The sequence below is a fragment of the Haliotis cracherodii genome, unplaced genomic scaffold, assembly GCF_022045235.1.
Source record: "Haliotis cracherodii isolate W230 unplaced genomic scaffold, xgHalCrac1.p SCAF_8, whole genome shotgun sequence".
NCBI classification, from domain to species: Eukaryota; Metazoa; Mollusca; class Gastropoda; order Lepetellida; family Haliotidae; genus Haliotis; species Haliotis cracherodii.
The window spans coordinates 61599058-61623375 of record NW_027266341.1 but is presented as its reverse complement, the minus strand read 5'-3'; the positions used below and the strand labels follow the sequence as shown (position 1 = coordinate 61623375).

General features: G+C 39.3%; 2 protein-coding genes across 2 annotated transcripts; one reads left to right on the top strand and one right to left on the bottom strand.

Moving 5' to 3' along the window:
- Positions 1 to 847: 847 nt before the first annotated feature.
- On the bottom strand, positions 848 to 5319 carry LOC139450123 (translation initiation factor IF-3-like). Its single transcript, XM_071231775.1, has 3 exons — positions 5300 to 5319; positions 2666 to 3254; positions 848 to 1602 (listed from the first exon to the last, which is right to left on the bottom strand). Exons 1-3 carry the CDS (start codon positions 5317 to 5319, stop codon positions 1456 to 1458), a joined length of 756 nt encoding a protein of 251 aa, XP_071087876.1. The 3' UTR covers positions 848 to 1455.
- Positions 5320 to 5528: 209 nt separating this feature from the next.
- On the top strand, positions 5529 to 23907 carry LOC139449579 (pre-mRNA 3'-end-processing factor FIP1-like). Its single transcript, XM_071231038.1, has 15 exons — positions 5529 to 5606; positions 9982 to 10012; positions 10563 to 10638; positions 11210 to 11313; positions 11822 to 11874; positions 12047 to 12184; positions 13810 to 13931; positions 14806 to 14902; positions 15861 to 16014; positions 16966 to 17075; positions 18104 to 18169; positions 19928 to 20015; positions 22069 to 22140; positions 22816 to 23013; positions 23410 to 23907. Exons 1-15 carry the CDS (start codon positions 5534 to 5536, stop codon positions 23534 to 23536), a joined length of 1509 nt encoding a protein of 502 aa, XP_071087139.1. The 5' UTR covers positions 5529 to 5533; the 3' UTR covers positions 23537 to 23907.
- The last annotated feature ends 411 nt before the right edge of the window (positions 23908 to 24318 follow it).

Here is a 24318-nt window from a genome sequence, read left to right as displayed (position 1 = left end):
AGGTCCGAGGGTCCTTGTTTTTGCATATTGACCTCCTGAAGAGTAATCATTTGAATTGTCATACTGAAATTCCTGTTAATGGTTATGAAGCCTTTAAACCGTCCTCTGTTTCATTAAGAAAAGCCGTATATATCTATGTATGTCTTTGATTACAGTAACTTAGCTGTGAACCGTGAAATGATAGTACCAGACACCATCTTGTTTTCTAGCAGACAAGTCAATATTCATCATGTGATAGGTCAATACTGATCATGTGACGAGTCAATATTCGAGGTCAGTGTCAATCATGATTTGGGGGGTGGGGGGGGGTGCCTCCATTGAAATGTATTGTTTCATCATGTGGTACTGAATAACCAATGGCATTGCAAGATTCTTAATAGAGGTATAACAAAGGTGATTTGAAATACATGATCACACGTTCAGTAGACATCCTTAAGACAAATACATGTACCCGAAACCTACAAGTTTTAAAATATCATTGCTGTGAGCTAAGTAGTTTCCATTAAAACAAAGGAGCATTTTAAAAGATTGTTGTTAAAAAAGTTACTTCTTTTAGTTTGCAGAGGGAGGGAGTTGGGGTGCAATGGGTAGTATGATATATGTTTTTCTTTCTGAACATGAAAACATTTTTCTTTTCTTTTATTTTTGTGGGTGTGGGTGATGTCTAAAAAATGCTTAAATAGGAACATACTCTCCAAGGAAGCACTTTTAACTATCATTTTCATGACACAGCATGTAACAGAAAACTGGATTTTTTTCAAGAAAGCTGAACAGGATGAATGCTTTTAGATTTTACAAATTTTTACTACGATATAAACACGTTATAGAGTAGATCAAACTCTGTTTTATGATCCCCACACGTTCATTCCTTGTATACATTAGTATCTGTGGCTGCTGATGAACATGGCCACTCAATGTGTGACAGTCTGGGACTTGTGAAAGGTTACACGGAAAAGTACAAAACTGTCTTACACAAATGTTCCAAAATGAACTTTGGATAGTTGGATTTAGCTGATGGTGTTTAGACCCACAAAAGCTTTTCAGAACCGTGTACACTGACAGTCTGATTCGTTAGCTCAGTTCTACACTAGTCACCCTTGATATCAATACGGTAATTATTTGAAATACTGCAGTCTGTTTTATCACCTAAGAAGAAAATATTTTGGCAGTGAGTGAACAAATATTGTTTTACTTCACGCTTGGTATTATTTCATTCACTATGACAGTGGAGCACGCCAAGAATGGGCTTCATAATGGGTACTTGTTTAGGGAAGACGATCTGGCTCTAAGCATGACATACCCATGTCTTGACCACTAGTCTACCAAACATAATACAACCAGTGGTCAGTGGAATAATGTCAATAAAATTCAGCAACAGTCTTCATCAGAAACATGAATGCATCTTCTCTTCTTAATGTTTTGTTTTATATATAAAGATCGACACAATCCACAGAATCAGACATCTTGATGTGCTTCCTCCTTCGGAACTATTGAAACTTTGCAGAACTTGGCCGTTCTGACGGCGTTCTTGACGATGGCGATCTCCTGCACGCTGTCTGATATCTTCGCCAGGAGCTGACTCTGTAGTCGGTTCACCTCAGCCTGAAGCATCAGATGTAGAGAAATGATGTGAGTGTTCATGTCATACTATGTCTACGACACGAGTGTCTATATTCTGATATTTCCCATTGAAGACAAAGGAAAATACTGGAATTTAGGCATGAGTGTCGTAAACATGGTTGGTTGGTTGGTTGGTTTGTTGTTTAACGCCGCACTCAGCAATATTCCAGCTATATGATGGCGGTCTGTAAATAATCGAGTCTGGACCAGACAATCCAGTGATTAATATCATGATCATTGATCCACACAAATGGGATCGATGACATGTATCAACCAAGTCAGCGAGCCTGACCACCACCCGATCCCGCAAGCATGGGTTGTTGAAGACCTATTCTACCCCGGAATCTTCACGGGTCCGTAAACATGGTATGACATGAACATGAATATAATGTTCTATTTATTACCGAAGAAGATGTCTATGTACTGAGACAAAGTTCAGTGTTAACCTATAAGGACAGCCAGTCACAACAGCAGCAGATCCACAATTTGTCGATTGACGTCAACAATCTTCAGCTATGACGTCGTTTCTAGAGTAACGTCCAATAAGTTTTGAATGACTTCAGCAATGCCTCGGGGTGACGGAAACAATACACTGTTGTGATATGACCCTAGGGCACATATAATTTTCATGAGCCCCAATATGTTTTCCCTCGTAGGTAATAAATAGCATTATATCATGTCAGAGGTCACATTTCATACTTCACCATGACACTTTCAAACCATAAACTATGACAATAATAAACTCAAACACTATGTCATCTGATCATTCTTAAAATCAAACATGTTATTCTTAAAATCAAACATAATGTCATTCTTAAAATCAAACATAACGTCATTCTTAAAATCAAACATGTCATTCCTAAAATCAAACATAATGTCATTTTTAAAATCGAACACAATGTCATTCTTAAAATCAAAACTGGAAATGATAATTTTTTACCACACCTGATCATTTTTTTTCAAACATTTCTCACAGAATTTTAATTTGATTTTAAAGATGGCCACTACAACAGTCTATTTAATACATTCTCAAGACTGACATCACCTCTTCCATCCTCCCTTTCTCTTTCAGTGTGATCTTCACATGTCTGCCTTTCTGCAGCGTCTCCTGAACATGTTTCAGTTTGACGCTCAGGTCGTGATCAGTTATCTTCACTGTTATTACAAACTCCTTTTCACCTGCCCTGCTTGACTTAACAGTCTTGGTTTTCTTTGATTCTTTATAGAGGTCCTTTCCTGTCATCAGTTTAAAACATAACACTTTGTCCTGGTTGGGCCCCATGTCTACAAGCTTGAGACTTTCCTTGTGTGCCAGCTCCTCGGCCTGAGATACTGTCATCTTCCCAATCAGCATCCCTGTCGTGTCAAACACCATGACCTCATTGTCTGCTTTGAGGTCAGCTCGAGGTACCGATACCTTCTTGGCCTGACAGCAACAAGTCCCGGACAGCTTCCGTGTCAGCTTCACCAAGCATGTCAGCTGATAGGAGAGTCTCTGTTCTAGAAGGTGTTTAGCACCCTCTGGTCCGGCAGCACGGCAGGACATGCTTCTGGTTATTGGTAGTCTGGGATCAGGTGCCAGTTTGTGATAGGAGAGTCTTCTTTGAACATACCTGCACAATGACACTGCAAGCCTACAAATAATATAAAATAACATCATGTTAATAATGGAATATAAATTTGAATTATAGGGCAACAATACTGAAACTCTCAGTCATCCTGCTTGAATTAGCCTTTATGATCACCAGATGCTAAAAGTGTGAGCGACCCAACAAACTGACGAGAATAGCACTCAAACAAGTCACACCCCATGGAGATATAAGCAAATTTGAATCTGTGAAGAAAAATGCTGTCCATATTTGAATACTTTCAAAGTTGGAGTGTTGGCACCCTTTAAGTTTATGATCCATGAGTCTTAATCATGGTGTTTATTATGAAAATGGGTTAATCAGCTTACATTGGAGATAATCTAATAATTTAAGTTGACAATACAAATGCACCTATCAAACTAACATGAAATCAAGGTTCACTTCAGCTTGTAAACATGGTGAAGCTTGTTCAGTGTCTTGATCCATATCTCAGTGAAGCTTGTTCTCATTAATTTTAGGACTGAACTACACCAGTTACAAATTATTTTTGGACCAACAAAAATAACATGCATCTAGCTAAGCTTAAAGAATCGTAAAATTTGTCTGTAGAGGTTTGTGTTAGAATATATTTCCAAAAATTTGGCTTGGAATCTTTCTGTCCAGTCTAACAAGACTACAGGCTACATGAAGAGGTTTATCAAGGACAAGTTTGAACCGCAACTTGAAAGCGAATGACTGAATGAACAAGGTTCCTTGCGTCAGCACTTTGCAACACTGCACTTCCGGGCAGTTGTATCGTGCTCAACTGATGTTGCATGCCTCTTTGATCATTGATTCAGCTTTGTCATGTCGAGTAGATAGCTGTTTTCTAACACTATCCTTAGCCCTTGAATCCACGTAAAGGACCAGTACGTCAGCGGTTCTGGGTGTTCTTAAATGAAAATCATGCAATACGCACAGCACAGGACAACGACCCAAGCGTTGTACAGAATAACTGGCTTCAGTTTTTATAAGAGGGAATTTGGAGAGAAACCTTGTGTTCCTTTCTTACTGATGAGTAACAACATACTAATTTGCGAGCTTGACTGGATTAGGAGCCAGTGTTTATCAAAGCCGAGATAACAATATAAACGACTGAGGTCATATGACACCAATCATGAGGTAGAACACTCTCCTACCCAGATTTCCTACCGGCCAGTCTAGTACCCCTGTCAAGTTTTCATCTGTTTTTCACCAAAAACACATTTTCCAATTCTATTCACCAAATATTCTGCTTCCGTTTTGACCAGCAGATCCCCACTTTGTGGCAACGGGAGTAACGCACTTTACAAGGTGCACTTTTTCGGATTACAATAAGTGCTGATTGGAGGATGGAACTCACGTTGCCAGCTTGAAGCCAACTAGTCTAATGCGTAAATCAAATAAGCGAAGATGTTACCATGGGGGTTAGGGATGGAATGGGATGGGTAACTCGGGTCAGTAGGGTCCTGAGTAGGACTCGGGTACCCAACTCGGGTCAGTAGGGTCCTGAGTAGGACTCGGGTACCCACAAGACTACCCTGACCCATGGTTTGTCACATCATATATTGTTTAATGACCATAACAACAAAACCCCTTGGTCATGTTGGTGACAAGTCGCTAATGTTCGCATTTCTTTCTGACTATGCATGCATTCTTTCTGACTTTTATCTTTTTGAGTAAAGATAAATCTTCAGTCCCACAGCGATAATTGGATCTGAAAAAGTGCGACCGGTAAAGTGCACTACTCCCCGTCCCAGCCCTAGATCCATGGATAGATAATTAGCACTGTAGTAAGCTACATTGTTACCGCATATCACTGTAGTTGTCAGATCCTAAGTCACATTAGCTGCTGTGAAATCAGTGCACTGACACGGACCGAGATTTTTATTAATACTTTTTTGGGTTTGTATAATTTATTGCGATGAGTTATTGAGTCGTACAAGTATAAACTAGGACAGAAAAAACATTGCCCAACTCAAATTCGTTGACTGTCGTCAATGACACTTCAGCGGCTAGACTAAATATGCAAAATATAAATCGTTCAAGGACTTCAGAGACATCACAAGTACCTGTTCATGGACGCGGCCATTTTGACAATGCCAGTATGTCAGAAAATGTTCAATTTAGCTTTCGTAAATCAGTTTATGTCATTTAAGTATCTTCTTTCAAGGGTCTACATCAAAATCACTCTTAATATATGTAGATGTAAGCAGATCCTTCGTACAAAATTCCTATAAGTTATAAATTCGAAGAAAGTATTGTTTCAATCAAGATACGAAAGTAAACAATTCCATCATTTCAAAATGGCCGAAGTTGCGGCAGTACCGGCGCCGGGAGCTGCACCGGCAGAAGACGATGAAACATGGCTTTATGGTGGTAAGTTGTCCTAGTTTAACCTGTCTCAAGTTTCTACGACATATAAATTGCATGATGCTCATTCGTTATTTTGTGTCCGATTCCAATTTATCACATGGGCCCATACCCAATATTTTTTAATGTGCTGGATAACAAGACATGTGACACAACAAACAAACGAGAACGACAAGACAACAGAGAAAACATCCTGAATTTTCCTGTGAGAAATCATTATTGTAGGAACGTCTAACAATTTCTGACGGTTGTTTACGGTCGTATCCCTCGTGTCGATTATTAATGACAGCCATATATGTGATTTCTACTATTGACACATCGTTTAGATTTTTGGACGAGAATATATCAACTTTCAGCAACATTCTCGTTTACAAGACGCACCTCACATAGGCCTAGTGCTAATTATCTCTGTTTGGCGCTCTACAGGGTATAAGGTCATGTCTAGAGTTAGGCAGCCTAATGACGTCACGGGATTCCCCGGGTCGCCATGAGCGGGCTTTACGAACTGCAAAATGGCTTGAAGTAAAAGCTGCAATCCTTCTTTAATATGCACTTATCCGACAAATAAACAATCTGAATAACCAATAATAGCAATACTTATCATAATTATCACGAAATCAGCATATCCCAGTATCCAGTTAATGTCAGTAGGATCCAAACGCAGAGCGCCCATCCCACGTCCGATCCCGACTCGGCTGTAATGGCTGCCGTTTGTGCTGATCGATCATTCACATCGGCTCAACTTGTTATTCCAGGCGGAATTATTCTTACGGTTTACATTGATTTTAATTAGAAGAAAAAAAGTAAATATTTTTTACACTTCCGAATGTGTAACTTTATGACCATGTAGTTTAACCGTTGTGTATTTTATTATTTATTTCTCCATGTCTGTACGTAAGAAAACTATCATGGAGACAATCTTGAAGATAAAGGCATTTGATAAATACAACTGTAATAAAACAGGAAGATCTCACGCAACATTATATTTTTTGGATGTGTAAATAATAACGGCTTTAATTAATTTAAAGAATAAAACGAACCGGAAATGACATGCCCGGTATTATTTTGCACGGGTATAAATGAAGTGTCAACACGGATCGCACGAGACGAATACACATTCATCATGTGGTCAAAATATGATGAGGAGTGCCTAATATATGAGTAGCAGATACCCTGTAAGTTTTGCATTGATTTGTAACCATTTGATAATGTAATAGTGATATAAAATATTAGTTTAGATGTATAATAATACATTTATTGTAGGTACAGTTATGACCGTTCCGGGATAGAAAAGTGTTTACATTTCGGTTGAAAACATTTGCATTGAGCACGAGAAACAAATTAGTTAAAATTAACATTGAAGTCTATGAAACTGTTTATGCTGTGCTATTAAATAATTCGAAATTTCTTTGTTTTTGTTTCAGGCTTGTTTGACCATTCTCGTGCAAACTTCAAAACTTTGTACCAACTGCTCCCGTACCTGGAGTGTCTATTAATAATTTTTCTGGAATTCCCCCTTTTAACGTTGTCCGAAATATTACCATTATAAGTATAAACAGGTATACATACAGTTTTTAGTCATAAGAAATCAAAAGTCAAAAGAAAAAGCAAAAGTGTGTATTTGGTACGTACATTTTGAATATAATAATAAGTCACTAAATTTATTATGATATGGATGTTTAGTGAACAACATCATAAATACAGGAATGTATTTAATAATGAAGTATGCAGGTTTTTAAAAAATAGATGTGTTAATTATAAATAATTGAGAAGACATGAATATGCACTTACCACTACATTAACAATTAGATTGTCATGGCAAACAGAAAAGGAAACTTGTCCATGTTACGAACAAGTGCAGGGTAAAATTTGGTATTTCCCTCATATTCTCGCAATGCTCACGTCGAGTATCTGTACCATTTCTCCTAATACTGATTGTCATGTATGTCTCCCACTTTTGGGTGTGATCGTTCTGCCACTGCCTTTATCTGTGTGGCACAGCTACATCTATAGGGAAAAACCCACTGGACACTTCCCTCTAAAAAATAATGTCAACCAATATATGACATCATCAAGTTGAGAGCGCATATTCGATTCACAGAAAGGATGTCATGATAAAAGAAGATGTAGATCGAGACATAATTCTGAAAAAACTAAACACTGTGTAAACATGTACCAAATTTAAAACATGCCTGTTCACTGTATTTTGCTGACTAGATGATTACCAATATATCTCTCAAGTTGTCATGGTAATATCAAATCCAGGTTAAAGTTGATCTACATGCATGTCAGAGGCTACTAACGGGATTGTGTGGCTTGGCTCTATAATAGCTTGGCTTGGCTCGTAGACATGGTTGGTGCATGTCATTGTATCCCAAATGCATAGATCGATGCTCATGATGTTAATCACAGGATTGTCTGGTCCAGACTTGAGTATTCAGAGGCCGGCGCCATATAGCTGGAATATTGCTGAGTGCTGCGTTAAACAGCAAACAAACAAATCATTTCATTTGAAGGATGCTGTGAAACACAGGCATATGAATAGTTATGTGAATGCTAAATGCACTGTAAATTGATTGCCATTTTCTTCAAACATATGTTGAAATGTTATGCCAAACATTAGAAACATATATATGATGTATAGACATAAAGTAATAACAGTTAAATAAACCGTAGTGAATAGTAATATGGATATTCTTTTATCACTCTTGAAACCACTCTGAAACACTTCGAGTTTATTACTTTCTATTTTATGATAATTGGGAAAATTAATCTGTTAAAATACACTCTTAATATTTGCGCATCGGTTTTATATTCGAAACATGCACTTTGTGGTAACTGGTTTGGTGAGAGGATGCACAAATTGATGAGCCATGGTAACTTTATTTTATTAGGTTTGAAAGATAAAAAGATCCATAGTGTGTGGTGAAGGTATGATTTAAAGTCCTACATTATCTGCATAATTGTCCAAACAGTGAGTTCATTTGAGGTGCATTAGGCATGAACTACTATAAAATAAGTTGTCAAGAAAGTAAGGGGATATAACTCTAAATACTATTCTTCTGAGGCCACTGTGTAATGAAGACCAAGTCATTCATTAATAGTTGTAAGGAAATATCATATTTTGGTGTAGCAGACGCCCCTGAGCTCCATACAGTGGTGGACCGTGGACTTGTTTGGGCAGAGTTTGGTGTCTTTCATTTTTCATAAAACAATGCTTTCTTATTATTCAAAGTAATTCTTATTGTGTACTGAGGTGAAAACATATTTCATGAAAATATTAATTGCATAATTTCGGTAATAAAATCTGTTTTTGTATTTTTTTAAGGTAGGTGAATAAGCAAACTGTAACAGACAGATACAAGAGTTACCCCCCTTTCATTCAAATAACAGTTAATTCTCAACACCTATCAAAGTCATTTATCCCGCAATGAGTGTATATTTAAATCTTTTTTTTGGATGGAACCTTTTTTCAATGGTAGATCTAATAGTGGTCTTCTTTTTATTGATCAGAAGGCAACATTACACAATCGTTTAGGATCCCTACTAGAGTGTAGGAACCCATCGCGACTCACGGGAAGGCTACCCCAAACTTTATCCTTAGCCTTTGGGCTCCCTTTACGATCCATAGGGTTTGTTCTCCTTTCCGATCAAACACCTATTTACAGTCCTTAGGGTTGGGCACAACTTGCAGATCAAGACCCCTTTACGATCCTTAGGTTCAGTTGTCAGGTGTGGTGTGGGTTAGCTATCTCTTTTAATGAATTCATCTAGTGTAATTTGAGGAAACACAAAACAATTTGTATCAAATTTCACATTTCAAGAAAATATTAGCTACTGGGCATAAAGGTAAACAATCAGGTGATGATGACTTGGTAAATTAGTACTACTTATTTGTGACAGCGTCCATGGTAAGATGTTGGCTGATTAGATGAACTAGTTTGCTTAGCTTAGCTTCAAACTGGCAACGTGACTCACTAATTGAAATCTGAAAAGGAGCACCCACTAAGTGCACTACAGCCACAATTAATCAGGTACAATAATTTGTCTTTGGAAAACAGAAATGTTGAATCCAATTGAAACTTAAGAAATATCGGTGTGAACATCATGTTTTTGGGACAGTTGGTATTCTGCATTTGAGGTCTTTCCATTAAACATGTTGAACAGTCGACTGCAGTGGAGTGTGACACAGTGCACATGACCTATTATTGACTGTGCAGATTATGTGGATCAGCTTGTTCAGTTTTCAGTTTGTTTAACAGTACGTAATGTACAGACAACTCGAGCAGTATAACCTGCTGATATTTGAGGTTATGAAGAGTGCATAACGAAAGGAATACATTTACAAATAAGTCTAACTTTCTTCTTGTTTATTTTACAGATGAAAACAAAGAACAGAAAGATCCTGAGAAGTAAGTATGGTTTGGTTTTCAGCGGTAGAAATTAACGGTTTTATTCCGCTAGTCCTTATGATGATATCATATATCAAACCCCTTAAACATGGCAAATTTCTACTAGTCCTTATGATGCCTCAACTTCTAGGCAGTTTGTCAAGGACTACAGGACGAGTGCCAATTTCTAACACTGGTTTTGTAGTGTGGTGAGAAGTGCACTTCACGTTTTGGCCCTGAACTGCAGTGCATACCCCAGCTGCACAGATTCTGAGAGATGGATGCACATTGAATAGACTGAAATAGTCACAGAACTGAAATGATCTTTGACATTGTTAACCCTCTGGATGTCCAGTTAATTTTCTGACGCTAATTTTGTAAGATCTGAAAACTGAAAGTTTATAGAGAATTGAGAACTCACTGCATAGAAGTTCTTTCCACCTTAAGCTGACCATGTCTTAATACAGTATAACTACATGTAATAAACTCTTCAAAGCGGACCAAGCTCACTTAGCTCTCACTCACATACATTTTTGGTTTGATATATGAAATATCTGTGTCTTTGTTGCAGGGATGGCCAGAAGAAGAAAAAGAAAAGTGATGGAGATGGGTCCGAGAAACCAGAAGACAAGGAAGAAGGGGAGATGGTGAGTTGGGTCACGTGGTGGTTGTGTCCAAAATAAGGGATGTCTTGGTGGAGGGGTGGGGGGGTGTCCTTGAGGTTTTTGGCCATAGTACAGACTAAAGGCATTTCATATCCGAGGATCCCTAGATCTGTTTACACTTACCTTTATGTCAAGCTTCGTGGACTTTCATCCTGAATTTCAAACAATTTTGGTCAAACAACTGCATAACTCAGACATGCAAAAAAGTTAAATTGATCATCTTGATGGTTAGTATTATCCTTAAAAATCTATAAACACTGGACAAATGCAGATTACATGTCATGAGAGAGAGTTCAAAATGAGAATGTCAGGAGTTCCTTTTGTCAAATTGGACAGAAGATTGTGGAACCTATTAAAGCCAGTGAAGTCCAAATAAAAATCAGGAAAGTGCTAGAAATAAGGTATTATGTTTCTGAATAAGAGTGTAAACACACGTGATGTAAAACTTATGTACTGTAAGTTAGGCTGAGTGAAATTATGATATACAATTGTGTTTGTCAGTTTATCACAAATTCATCAACATTTTTACTCCTCCCCTTATCTGTGACTTCAGAGTGGTGAGGAAGAAGCACAGGCAAAGAATGATGATGACGATTCCGATGATGATGACAATGTCCAAGTCACCATTGGCGACATCAAACAGTGGACCGTCACAGAGTATGTTGTTGTTGATTCATCTGTCTTTATATTGTCCTAGAAGAAATGATAATTGATTGACCACATTTGCCATGTTATGCTGTAATCAAGGTTATTTAATAATAACTGATGAGTTTTAATTTGGTTTTATATAGGAATATGACTTTCATGGTCACAGATGAGTGCTGAATGATATGTTTATTATGTAGAGTATTTAGCAATATTTAGTATTCGCCTATGGAAGAGAAAATGGTTTTATTGATGGTCGCAATGGCAGTGGACTACCAAGACTATGCTAAGCCTAAGTCTTGATTTGACTTTTTACCAGTTTTCGTCTGCATTATGTTTTGAATCCTATGTGCCTAATCCATGTAGAAAAGAAGGCAGGATTAAATTTGTCTCATTATATTTTGATTTTGAAATGATTTTGGGATAAAGAATTGTTTTAAAAGAATGACTTTTGTCTTCAAGTCTTTGAACAAATGTTGTTCAGACATTGTTGAAGTATGACATGCTTGGTATTTATCAGAACTCCCCGGAACCTGTTTAAGAGTGGCAGCGGCTACCAAAAGCCTGCAGCAGGTGAGTGGCTACTTCCGTCACTTAAATCCTCTTTCTTCATTATCATGCTCACTGTTTTGACACAGTGATCACTAGTTCAAAATACTGTTCCTATTTAGTTCTTTGAAAACATGTTCAGTTTTTTATCTTTCCAAACCATGATGTCACATGGATCCCCCCTGACTGATTGCAGGAGTGGCAGGAGCACAGAAGACCGTGGTGCCGGGGAAAGGGATGGATCTGGAAGCCCAGGGGACAGTCAATGGAGTCCCAACGTTTGAGTTTGATATTGACAGTCTCTCAGCTGAAGACAAACCCTGGAGAAACCCTGGTAAGAGTTCATGTCCTTGTCTTGGAACTGTGCTGTTGATGTAACATGAAGTTTATCATGTCAGATATATGACTCTGAAATGGCAGTGGATAAGTGACCTGGGTCTAGTGAAAGCATGTTTGGTCTAGTACGTTCACTGTTTGGTCTAGTATGTTCAGCAGGTCTAGTGAAGACCTGTTTGGTCTAGTATGTTCAGCAGGTCTAGTTAAAGCCTGTTTGGTCTAGTATGTTCGGCAGGTCTAGTTAAAGCCTGTTTGGTCTAGTATGTTCGGCAGGACTAGTATGTTCAGCAGGTCTAGTTAAAGCCTGTTTGGTCTAGTATGTTCGGCAGGTCTAGTGAAAGATTGTTTGGTCTAGTATGTTCAGCAGGTCTAGTTAAAGCCTGTTTGGTCTAGTATGTTCAGCAGGTCTAGTTAAAGCCTGTTTGGTCTAGTATGTTCGGCAGGTCTAGTTAAAGCCTGTTTGGTCTAGTATGTTCAGCAGGTCTAGTTAAAGCCTGTTTGGTCTAGTATGTTCGGCAGGTCTAGTGAAAGCCTGTTTGGTCTAGTATGTTCAGCAGGTCTAGTTAAAGCCTGTTTGGTCTAGTATGTTCGGCAGGTCTATTGAAAGATTGTTTGGTCTAGTATGTTCAGCAGGTCTAGTTAAAGCCTGTTTGGTCTAGTATGTTCGGCAGGTCTATTGAAAGATTGTTTGGTCTAGTATGTTCAGCAGGTCTAGTTAAAGCCTGTTTGGTCTAGTATGTTCGGCAGGTCTATTGAAAGATTGTTTGGTCTGGTATGTTCAGCAGGTCTAGTTAAAGCCTGTTTGGTCTAGTATGTTCGGCAAGTCTAGTTAAAGCCTGTTTGGTCTAGTATGTTCGGCAGGTCTAGTTAAAGCCTGTTTGGTCTAGTATGTTCAACAGGTCTAGGGAAAGATTGTTTGGTCTAGTATGTTCAGCAGGTCTAGTTAAAGCCTGTTTGGTCTAGTATGTTCAGCATGACTAAAAAGTTCAGCAGGTCTAGTTAATGCCTGTTTGGTCTAATATGTTCAGTAGGGCTGCAATGAATACGCTATGAGGCGAATACGATTTGTATCATGAATATAGGGTAACAAATACAAATATTTATTCATGAATACAGTAACAAGTTAGCAGTTAATGTGTTATTTGTTATATTCAGTGATAAATAACAACATAAATTATTTGACATGGTTGGTAAATTATTAATATATTATGCACTTATCCAGGTCCTAGCATTTGCTCAAATACGACAATGACCAGTGACCACAATACTATCAAATTAAATATATGATTGTTGTCTTTAAAGAAATCTATGCTTGTAATATGTTCTTATGGGTATTTTAGGTTCAGGGTATGTAAATGCACATGACTGCATATTTGTAAATATTTGATTCTTGTGACCACGAATAACAAATTCAATTCATGAATGGATATGGTTCGATTCACCGAATAGGCCACTGAATCGTAACAGCCCTAATGTTAAGATAATAATGTTCCAAATAATAACACTAAAAAAGGATTCAAATGACCCATGTTCGGTTTTGAGGCTTTTAGCACAGACTGCAAAAAACGCTTATAACATACATGCATCAGCAGTACACATTGTCATCTCCCTGACCACGCCCAGGTGCTGACATAACTGACTACTTCAACTACGGCTTCAACGAGGATACCTGGCAGCAGTACTGCGAGAAACAGCGTCGACTACGTCTGGAGAACGGCGTGCCCCTCCTCGGCAACAAGTCACAGGTAACATCATCAGGCTCACTTCAGCCACAGTGATGATTCAGTAATATCTGCATGACCTACTGTCAGCATGCCTATGCGGATAATATTATTATGGTATACTGTGCTTTTACTGCATCATCTCAGAATGTGTGCCAATCTCTGAAGATCCAGGGTAGAAAAGGTCTTCAGCAACCAATGCTTGCCATAAAAAGGCGACTATGCTTGTCGTAAGAGGTGACTATTTGGATCAGGTGGTCAGGCTTGCTGACTTGGTTGATGCATGTCAACGTATCCCAATTCCCAATATCAATGCTTATGATGTCAATCACTGGATTGTCTGATTATTTGTCTGGATTGTCTGATTATTTACAGACCGCCGTCATGTAGCTGGAATATTGCTGAGTTTGGCGTTAAACAACAAACAAACAAACATAATTTGTGCCATATCCAAACCAGTGTTTCTTTTTTTCTACCATCTAAATGATAAACCTGATATGCAATAATTATTTTGAAAAAAACGGTAAACTTTGAGCTTCAGATTGCTTTTGTGGGTAAGGTAACACAGTACTGGGAAAAATAATGGGACAGGTGTTATAAAGATACAGGGCCAGTGGACACATGTTGCTAAAAGGAGAGTTTTTTGACAGGGTTGATGGCCCCGGGACAATCTGAAACATAACTCATGTATCAAAGACAAAGAGGATATCTTGTCTATCATACCTGAAGCAACAAGCAGAAATTGGTCTGAATCAACAGGCAGATAATGGCATTCACATCAATAAAATTTAGAATTTTTACATTCATCACGTGAGACTATGAATTAATGCCTGACTGTGTTTGTGTCAGTGCAGTCAGTATATCAGAGGTAGACCTGTAGGTGTGCTGCGTGTTTCAGTCCAGGGACAGCCACTCCCACCACTCTCACCTTGGCTCTGGTCAACCCATCAGTCGTCTCGGGGACAAGGACTCGGGACAGACTGGATCCAGCATACGTAAGCTGCTGTACATGATAGTAATACCACATACACTGGATCCGTCAAATCTAGACTGAATAATCCGGATCTCTATCTGATTTGCAGTCTCTATTTTACCACATTCACTGATCAAGTAAAATCTACCTAATCCCAATCTCAAGAAAACCAGATCTTAGTTCTTGCTACCCCTAAACAGAGATCTGAGGACATCCCATTAGGGGGCATGTCAGAACGATCTTTCATCCGACCAATCAGAGCGTCATTTACCAGATCATGAAAAAGACAGTCGGAATGGGATTTCTCATCATGCAACCTCAAAAACTTTAACACGGGGTATTCCGAACGATAGTTACGAGTTTAACGACTGAATCCATACAATCTAGACCATCTATTAGCCATTCCAGAATGTTCTTTTGTTCAGGTTTCAAATTTTTAATCAAGAATTTGTCAAAATATGTTTCGAAGCATAGTGGCTAATTTGAAATTAGTGCCTTAAAGAAAACTGCCTTCTGGTTGGCTAATGTCGACTTCTTGTCAGTCACACCATTGGTCAGTCAAAGTTCACGCAAGGTCGGTCTGACGTGATGCGTAATGGGGTGTTCTCAGATCTTTGTTTAGCAGTAGCGAGAACCAAGATCTGATTTGAATGAGATTGACCTAATCCAGATTTCCATCACTTCCGGGCTGAAAGAACCTCGTGTTCTTCTCAACTGCCCTTAAAACTGTATGTCTGCTCCATCTGGCTTGTCTTGTCCAGATTCCATAATATCAAAGCTGTACAAATGTAGCATTTATATTTCTGACTGGCATCAAACAACGTTCACTCACTCCTTGTGATTGTGACTAATTCTTATCTGCATGTGAGATTTGTAATGGTCTCTGACAGCTGACTATAAATTATTCAGTGACAGGATAAATGAAACATTGTCATGTTTAGAAGTATTCCTGATCAACCTTACCCATTACTTTGGTTTAGCTACAACAAGTTCACTAAGAAAAGCTCAGCCACCCCCAAACAGAAAAATGGGAGGTACCATTGACGTGATTGGTAGCACAGTCCACGATTCCCGACGCCCAGGTCAAGGACCCACACCCAGCTCCATACCTGTCACAGGGGTCACTCCAGACTAGTAAGTTGCTCTATTACTTAAACATATGTCTCTCTGCATAGTTCTGTACAGACCTGTGAAGATCCAGGGTAGAATAGGCCTTCAGCAACCCATGCTTGCTGTAAAAGCTAAACGTGCTTGTTGTAAGAGGCGACTAACGGGATCGGGTGGTGAGGCTTGCTGATTTGGTTGATGTATATCAGTTTATCCCAATTGCATGGATTGATGCTCATGATGTCAATCACTGGATTGTCTGGTCCAGACTTGATTATTTACAGACTGCCATCATATTGCTGGAATATTGCTGCCCATACAGCACAATGTTAAAATGCCCCATTGTATTTGAAAATGTGGACCTTTTTTTCAAATTTAAGGGGCTAAAAGCACAAGAGCCCACCCTAGAGTTACCCCTGCTATGGAATAGTTATAGGAGTATGTGTTGCATGTTGGATGCAGATGCCAGATGTTGTTATTTGCCTGTGGCCTAATCATGCTAATGAGAACTAGAGATAGATCAGTCTAAGGATATGCATCACCTGATCACTAAGCAGGCTTTTTGACTTGGCTGATAGCATGGTAGTGTGCCCGGATGGTGGGGAATTGTGCTTATGCTTTCAATCAGTCGTTTGCTTGGGTGTCGTTGTACAAAGCGATCTTCGCGCTAACATACCTTAACATTGCCAAGTGGTTAAAGCATTGGCTCTTCATGCTGAAGACCTGGGTTCGATTCCCAACTTGGGTACTATGTGTGAAGCCCATTTCTGGTGTCCCCTGCTGTGATATTGATGGAATATTGCTGAGAGGGGCTACAACCATATTCACTCATTCACTCACTTACTCCCTCATGTACATAGACTTAAGACAGTCGTAGTGCTAAGGTTGTTTTGTACAACAGCACCCTGGTCCAGATTAACCTTGACATCAAACAAACATCCCTCACTCACTCACTGAATCTATTTCATTTCTTTTCAGTCGCAAGTTCCAGCCCCCATCAGTACCTCCACCAGGCATGCCACCAATGATGCCCGACTACTCCATGCCCCCACCCGGGATGCCGCCACCCCTGGGGCTGCCCCCACCAGGTACGTGAGGGTGACAGCTCACCCAGCAGGAGCACTGCTTGGATTCTACACATGACATTTGCATGGACATCCAATTGTGCCAGTGCATTTCTGCATGGTATCAACGGTCATATTTTATCTTTGAAGAATATGTGGTAACTTTACTGGCTGTTTCATCCAGACAAGCTGTGGTAATTATAAGAGCAGAAGTAGAATCCACTTTCGTTATATGTCCTTATCCTTACTTTACTTATCAAGACTATAGGAGACTTGTGCCAGTTTGTGATGTTGAGTGGGGCATCAGAGGCCCAGTTGATTGAAGTGCTGAAATTCCCTTGTGCACTCCAGAAACCCATGACTGGGTTCGAAGCCAGGTTCATCCTGGACATGTTATGTAGAAGACTTGTACCACTTTCTTATGTAGAGTAATGAGTCGGTTTAAAATGTGTTAACTGTACATCTTAAACTTTGGTGATAATGTAATCCTCAGCTCCTGAGGGGGCACGGGTGCCCCAGTCGATTCGCTGTGCAGAGTTGCCGCCCTTGGGCATGCCAGAAACCTATGATTGTGCGTTCGAATCCCGGTTCGCCCCGATTATGTTTCTAGGTTTGTCAGCACCATACCTGTGCTCGTGGGTTTCACCGAAGTAGTAAACGTCTTAGACCTGCATCACTTCGGGCTTTCCTCCCACATGAAGCTGACACAACGTGATATAACTGGAATAATGTTAAAAACTCACTCACTCAGCTCCTGAACAGATGCATTTAAAGACAAGACCTGACCTAATGTAATATCAAATGTTTTCAAGGCCTTCCTTATCCTCTGCACTTTCTGTAGGAATTCAAATTGTTTGATATGCATTACTTAGAAGTTGACGGATGACAAGGTAGACACAATTTTTATGTATAACAACTTCAATATTATTAAAGAAGTTGTTATCCATAAAAATTGTGATTCATTTAATCTATTGAGGATATTTCTATGAAATATCAATTGTGCCTTTTTTCAATATCTGTGCTGCCTCAGTACCCAAGCTTCTACATTGCAGGCGTGCCCCCACCGCCAGGTGTCGCTGTACCTCTCCCGACACCCTATGGGTCCGAGCAGTATGATCGTGAGTTGTCCAGGATATAGATAGATGTAGATATTGGATGTAGATTGATTTATAAAGGATAGCGGGAGCTGTATAACTGGTGTATGCAGTCAACTCCTTTCAACTCCTTTTTGTTAAAGCAAAACCAGAGGTCCGGAAAATTTTAAATCCCAATCGGACATTTGCATTTAGGCCACGTCCCCTACAAATAGCGTATTTTAGTACAACTTTTCACACATATTACAAGTTGTTATGTATTCATAATATGATGAATTATCACAATCTAAATTGTTTAATTCACCGGACAATTAATAACAAATGATATCATTTTAGGTATACATGAAAAACATATGTTTGTTTCTGTTATAATAACGATCTGTTAACGTAGTGAACGGTCTAATTAATATTCATGAGTTATATCTGCTCAAGTGTACACGTTGTAACATTTGGATGGAGACAATTATCCCATATTTGTTTATCACGTGACCTCACGGGGAAAAAGTTTTTTTAAACTAAAGATTAATTAAAAACAAGACAGATAATATAATCACAAATAATAAAATATCCTTGATAGCAATAGTTATTTGAATATTTTTTTCATCTGTACTTATTATTGACCATTAAAAAATTTGATATCGATCGTCACAGAAAGCAAAATGGCGGTCAATCAAGGTTCAATATACGACTAGCTACTGAAAACAATAAAATCTTCGAAACCTCATTGTATGTCAACCAAGTGAAAGTCGTTAGCCTCGACTTACAAAATGATCGCATTTTGAGGATAATGAGGTACATCGATGATGCAAGGTATTTATGTACAAATACTTAAATTAACAAGATGTTCTCAGTAATTAATCCTCGATTAATCAGTGTCAACTCAGTTTATTGCCTATTACAGTGATTGACCGATTGGACTATCATGTAGGTACGATGTATTTACAGCAATCAAAACAAACAAAGCTTGTCAGTGTAGATAATCTTCATTGTGTTACAACTGCAGACAGAAACTGCTCAGTCCTAACTGTTGATCATGTCCGGTCAAAATTTAAGAATGTCCGGACAATACTTTTTAAAATGTCCGGACAGAAAAATTTAAATGTCCGGTAAGCAATATTTTAAACCTGACATTTGAGATTCCCAATCGGACATGTCCGGCGCATATGACGGTTTCTGGACCCCTGAGCAAAACATATATGCAATAAGACAATTTCTCATCCTCTACTAGTAGTAATTAACTGTCAGTGAAACAAATTGTGGTATTACAAAATGATTCTGATAGTGTTTTGAATCATTCAATCAAAAGAGTTGTTTCAAGAATTGGCTACTTCTAGACTTGCAAATGCTATAGCCAGGTTAATTTTGTCATAATATTGTCAGTTATTAAAATCTGCATTGGTAAAGTAAACTAGATGTATGGAGTATGACAACATGGTAGATCTGTGAAGATCTGGGGTAGAATAGGTCTTCAGCAACCCATTCTTGCCATAAATGGTGGCTATGCTTGTCGTAAGAGGCGTCTAACGGGATCGGGTGGTCAGGCTGACTTGGTTGATGCATGTCATCGTATCCCAATTGCGTGGATCAAGTCATGATGTTAATCACTGGATTGTCTGGTCCAGACTAGATGATTTACAGACCGCTGTCATATAGCTGGAATATTGCTGAGCGGTTCCCCTGGAAAGCTATTGCTGCAGTCCTGTTTGGAGTTGTGTTCAAGCTGGAATAATGTTAAAAGTGGCGTTAAACCCAACTTACTCACTCAAGGTATTTCTTCTTCAGCCTTCAGCCACCCCCCTCCAGGCTTCAACTACGAGAGCAACACCTTCACTCCAAGTTACACTGAAGGCCATCACCAGAACTTCCAAAGGTAGGACATGTGGAGGGGATCCAAGGCAGAACAAATCTCCTTGTTGACAGAAGTGTGTAGGAGAATAGGACCGGGATCGACACTCAGCCATGATATGACTGACTGTGTGTCATTGCACATCCTTTTTTCAGAGTTGACATGTTAATCCTGCAGAGAAGTCCGACTATTATTATCCCCCGCCCCAACAAAGTTGACGGGGGATATAGAAATGGGTTCTGTCTGTGTATGTGTGTGTGTGCGGCCTGAAATCGTTTCCGCAGCATAACTCAGAAACCGTTAAATATTTCTCTACGAGACTATCAGATTCATGCTGAACTGGTGCCTTTTGCTATTTAGGAATTTTATCAATTTTACTTTTATCCGTTTCCATGGCAACAAGTTGGACTTAGGTTCTATAAGGGTGCTGTTCGTTTCCGGAGCGTAACTCAAAAACCATTAAATACTTTCTTACAAAACTTTGCATGTCTACTAGGCACATACTGAACTGGTGCCTTTAGCTATTTAGTAATTTTATAAATTTTTATTTATTACGTTTCATTGGCAACAAGTTGGACTTAGGCTCTATGAGGGTGCTGTTCATTTCCGGAGCGTAACTCAAAAACCGTTAGATAATTTCTTACAAAACTTTGCATGTTTACCAGACACATACTGAACTGGTGCCTTTTGCTATTTAGGAATTTTATAAATTTTTATTTATTACGTTTCATTGGCAACAAGTTGGACTTAGGCTCTATGAGGGTGCTGTTCATTTCCGGAGCGTAACTCAAAAACCGTTAGATAATTTCTTACAAAACTTTGCATGTTTACCAGACACATACTGAACTGGTGCCTTTTGCTATTTAGGAATTTTATAAATTTTTATTTTTAATGTTTCCATTGCAACAAGTTGGACTTAAGTTCTATAGGGTAAAGTTTGTTTCCGGAGCATAACTCAAAACCCATTCAATACTTTCCAGAAAAAACTTTGCATGTTTACCAGACACATACTGGACTGGTGCCTCTTGCTATTTAGGAATTTTAGAAATTTTTATTTTTCACGTTTCCATGGCAATAAGCATGATAAGTTGGTTCTACAGGGGTGGTGTTCGTTTCCAGAGTGTAACTCAAAAACCTTTAAATACTTTCTTACAAAACTTTGTATGTCTACCAGGCACATACTGAACTGGTGCCTTTTGATATATAGCACTTTTAGAATTTTTTATTGTTTATGTTTCCATGGCAACAAGTTGGATTTAAGTTTTAATATAGGATTGGTTTACTTAAGGAGTATAACAAATAAACTGTTAAATATTTCCTTGCCAAACATTGCATGTCTATATATAAAGCGCATACTGAACTAGTGCCATTTGATATTACGGAGTTTTAGAAATGTTTATTTTAGAATTTCCATTGCAGCTATTCTGACATGGGCTAAGAAATGTTGGGTCAGTTACCTGGTTTGGGACCATAACGTGTTAAAATAGGCAGGGGACATAGATGACTTTGTCAACTATACCCTTGTTCAGATGATGTTATGTTGTCAGTTTGTGATCCTGAACAATGGATGTATGTTGACCTATCATACTGCTACCTGTGAAGATCCAGGGTAGAACAAGTCAGCCCATTCTTGTCGTAAAAGGTGACTATGCTTGTTGTGAAAGGCGACTATGCTTGTCATAAAAGGCGACTAACGGGATCGGGTGGTCAGGCTCGCTGACGTGGTCAATGCATGTCATCATATCCCAATTGCATGGATCGATGCTCATGATCTCAATTACTAGATTGTCTGGTCCAGAATTGATTATTTACAGACCGCCGTCATATAGCTGGAATATTCCGGAGTGGGGATAAACAAGAAACAAACAAACAAACCTATCATATTGCTCTGCTCAATACAATGTTGTAGTCTTGTTTGTACCTCATGGGGTAAACTAACACGAGTGGGAGGTGTCCTGCCAGGGGCCAGCTGCTGATGCTTTGTCAGTATGTATATTCCACAAGTGGTGATGTGCAGTGCCACATGTCTGTCCTCCTTTGTGTTACATGGTCACATGGTTATGTATCTCACCTGCAGCTATGATGACCGATGGAAGTACAATTCTGACCGACACGCACGAGACCGGAGTCCAGACCAAGAGTTTGGAAGGTAAGAAAATTAGGAAAACTGACTTATCCTTCACATTTGCATGTCTTAATATAAAATGAATTGTTTGATAGGCATTACTTAGAAGTTGACAGATGACAAGGTAGACACAATTTTGTCTTTTTAACACGATAGGAAAAAAGAGCATGTTTGAAATACAGAGGTTATGAAAATGTTAATAACTTCCCTCAGACTAACACCACAAGTATTTTTTACTACCAGTATTCGAAATATTGACTAAAGAGTCCATCCTATATGTAAACCATTATTTATTTTACTTAAACAACAAAATCACCATGTTATCATGGCAGGCCATGCACATACAAAATGTCATCATCATCAGTTGTGGAGAAGGGGGGGATCCCTATGGATTTGGTTGCCACACCCAGTGATTCGGTTGATTGCATGTAGTCGTACCCCAAAAAGTTGTTGTCTATCAATCACACGTTTCTGTGGTAAAGACTTGATTATTTCCAGGCAGCCATCAAATATCTGGAATATTGTTGAGTGCTGCATTAAGAACAAACAGTTACAAGAAAATCAGTTGATATAATATGATCTTGAATATTTTTCATGCTTCAAGATTGTTTGAATGAATACCGGACAGTCTCTGACAACGAAGTACCATCTTAGAGGTAGGCAGGCTTCCCACTATATAATATGTTCTCTTCTTAACAGGGAAAATTATTGGCGAGACCGTGAGCGAGACCGGGACCGAGAGAGAGACCGTGGCGACAGAGAACGGGATCGAGATTCTTATCGTGAAAGAGATAGGGGTAGGGAGCGGGAGCGGGACCGAGATAGAGACAAGAGGAGGTCAAGGTCAACTGATAGAGATGATTCTCGTCATAGAGACGATAAGCACAGAACACGAAGGTGAGAGCCAGACAATAGCATGGATACCTACACCGTTATAACTCAACCCAACTCATGTGTCTGACCATGGAGTTCTTCATGGATAGACTCAAGTCTCTCTTCAGATGGGATAAGAATTGTAAGTAGTTAGCAGCCCATACTTGCAGTAAAATGCGACTTTGCTTGTCGTAAGAGGCGACTAACAGGATCAGGTGGTCAGGCTCACTGACTTGGTTCATGCATGTCATCATATCCCAATTGCGTTGATCGATGCTCATGATGTCAATCACTGGATTGTCTGATCCAGACTTGATTATTTACAGACCGCCGTCATATAGCTGGAATATTGCTGAGTGCAGCATTTAACAACATCAAACAACAAACAAACAAACTACATGTTTCCTCCTGTGCTTACAGGAAGCACCGAGATGACGAGGATGACCACCATCGATCCAAACACAGGAAGAGCAAGAAGCGAAGAGACAAAGATGAGGAAGGCGGAGACTCCGTGACTACAGCCGATGAAGGGGATAAAGGGGAATGAACTCCTGTCACATCAACACGAGGGGAGGGAAAGGGGGAGATTCTGTCACAACAGCCAATGAGGGAGATTAAGGGGAGCAAACTCACATTGGAAGGGAAGGGAAGGGAGTTAACTCTTGTTAGGGAAGAAGTGGATCATGTACATTTAATGTGTAACTGCCGTGATATGGCCTTGGTCAGTTGACATTCACTGACTAACTTGAGCATATAATTTTCTCATTTCAACAACTGCTAACAATTTGTATTAAACTTGTACTAATGCCATCAGAACGTTGTGCAGTTTGTAACATCATCAGATATCACTACTGGTTATTACATTACCAATAAAACAGTACCAGTTATCATCATCATGTCAAAAGGAAATTACAATAAACAATGAAAACTTGATGACTTGTGCATTTCTGCTCATCACTTAAAGAGGTGTGGACCGCCTCTGTGGTCTGGTGGTAGAGTGTCAGCCCGGAGAGTGGAAGGTCCAGGGTTCGATCCCCGGCTGCATCATACCAGAAGACGATAAAGATGGTACTTGTTGTTACCCTGCCTGGCGCTTGGCATTTAGGAGCTAAAACAAGGACTGGTCGGCTCGGAGTCTGTATACTGTGTCTGAGTGGGGTATTCATGTTAAACTGCGGCATGGTATCTCAGTGGGCTAGCACAATAAATCGGCATCAGTCCGGACTAGTACAAGCAGCCACACACACACATGCATGCTCATCGCTATATGTAAGTGCAATAATCTTGGACGTGACGTTAAACCCCATTTCACCTCACCTCCACTCATAG

Excerpts from the sequence above, each read along its gene's own strand:
- LOC139450123 (XM_071231775.1), bottom strand. The coding sequence starts at position 5,319 with ATGGCCGCGTCCATGAACAG. Across the intron at positions 3,255-5,299 it reads ATGGCCGCGTCCATGAACAG|GCTTGCAGTGTCATTGTGCA; the intron begins GTACTTGTGATG and ends TATTATTTGTAG. Across the intron at positions 1,603-2,665 it reads AGAAAGGGAGGATGGAAGAG|GCTGAGGTGAACCGACTACA; the intron begins GTGATGTCAGTC and ends CTGATGCTTCAG.
- LOC139449579 (XM_071231038.1), top strand. The coding sequence starts at position 5,534 with ATGGCCGAAGTTGCGGCAGTACCGGCGCCGGGAGCTGCACCGGCAGAA. Across the intron at positions 11,875-12,046 it reads CTACCAAAAGCCTGCAGCAG|GAGTGGCAGGAGCACAGAAG; the intron begins GTGAGTGGCTAC and ends GACTGATTGCAG. Across the intron at positions 22,141-22,815 it reads CCAGACCAAGAGTTTGGAAG|GGAAAATTATTGGCGAGACC; the intron begins GTAAGAAAATTA and ends TCTTCTTAACAG.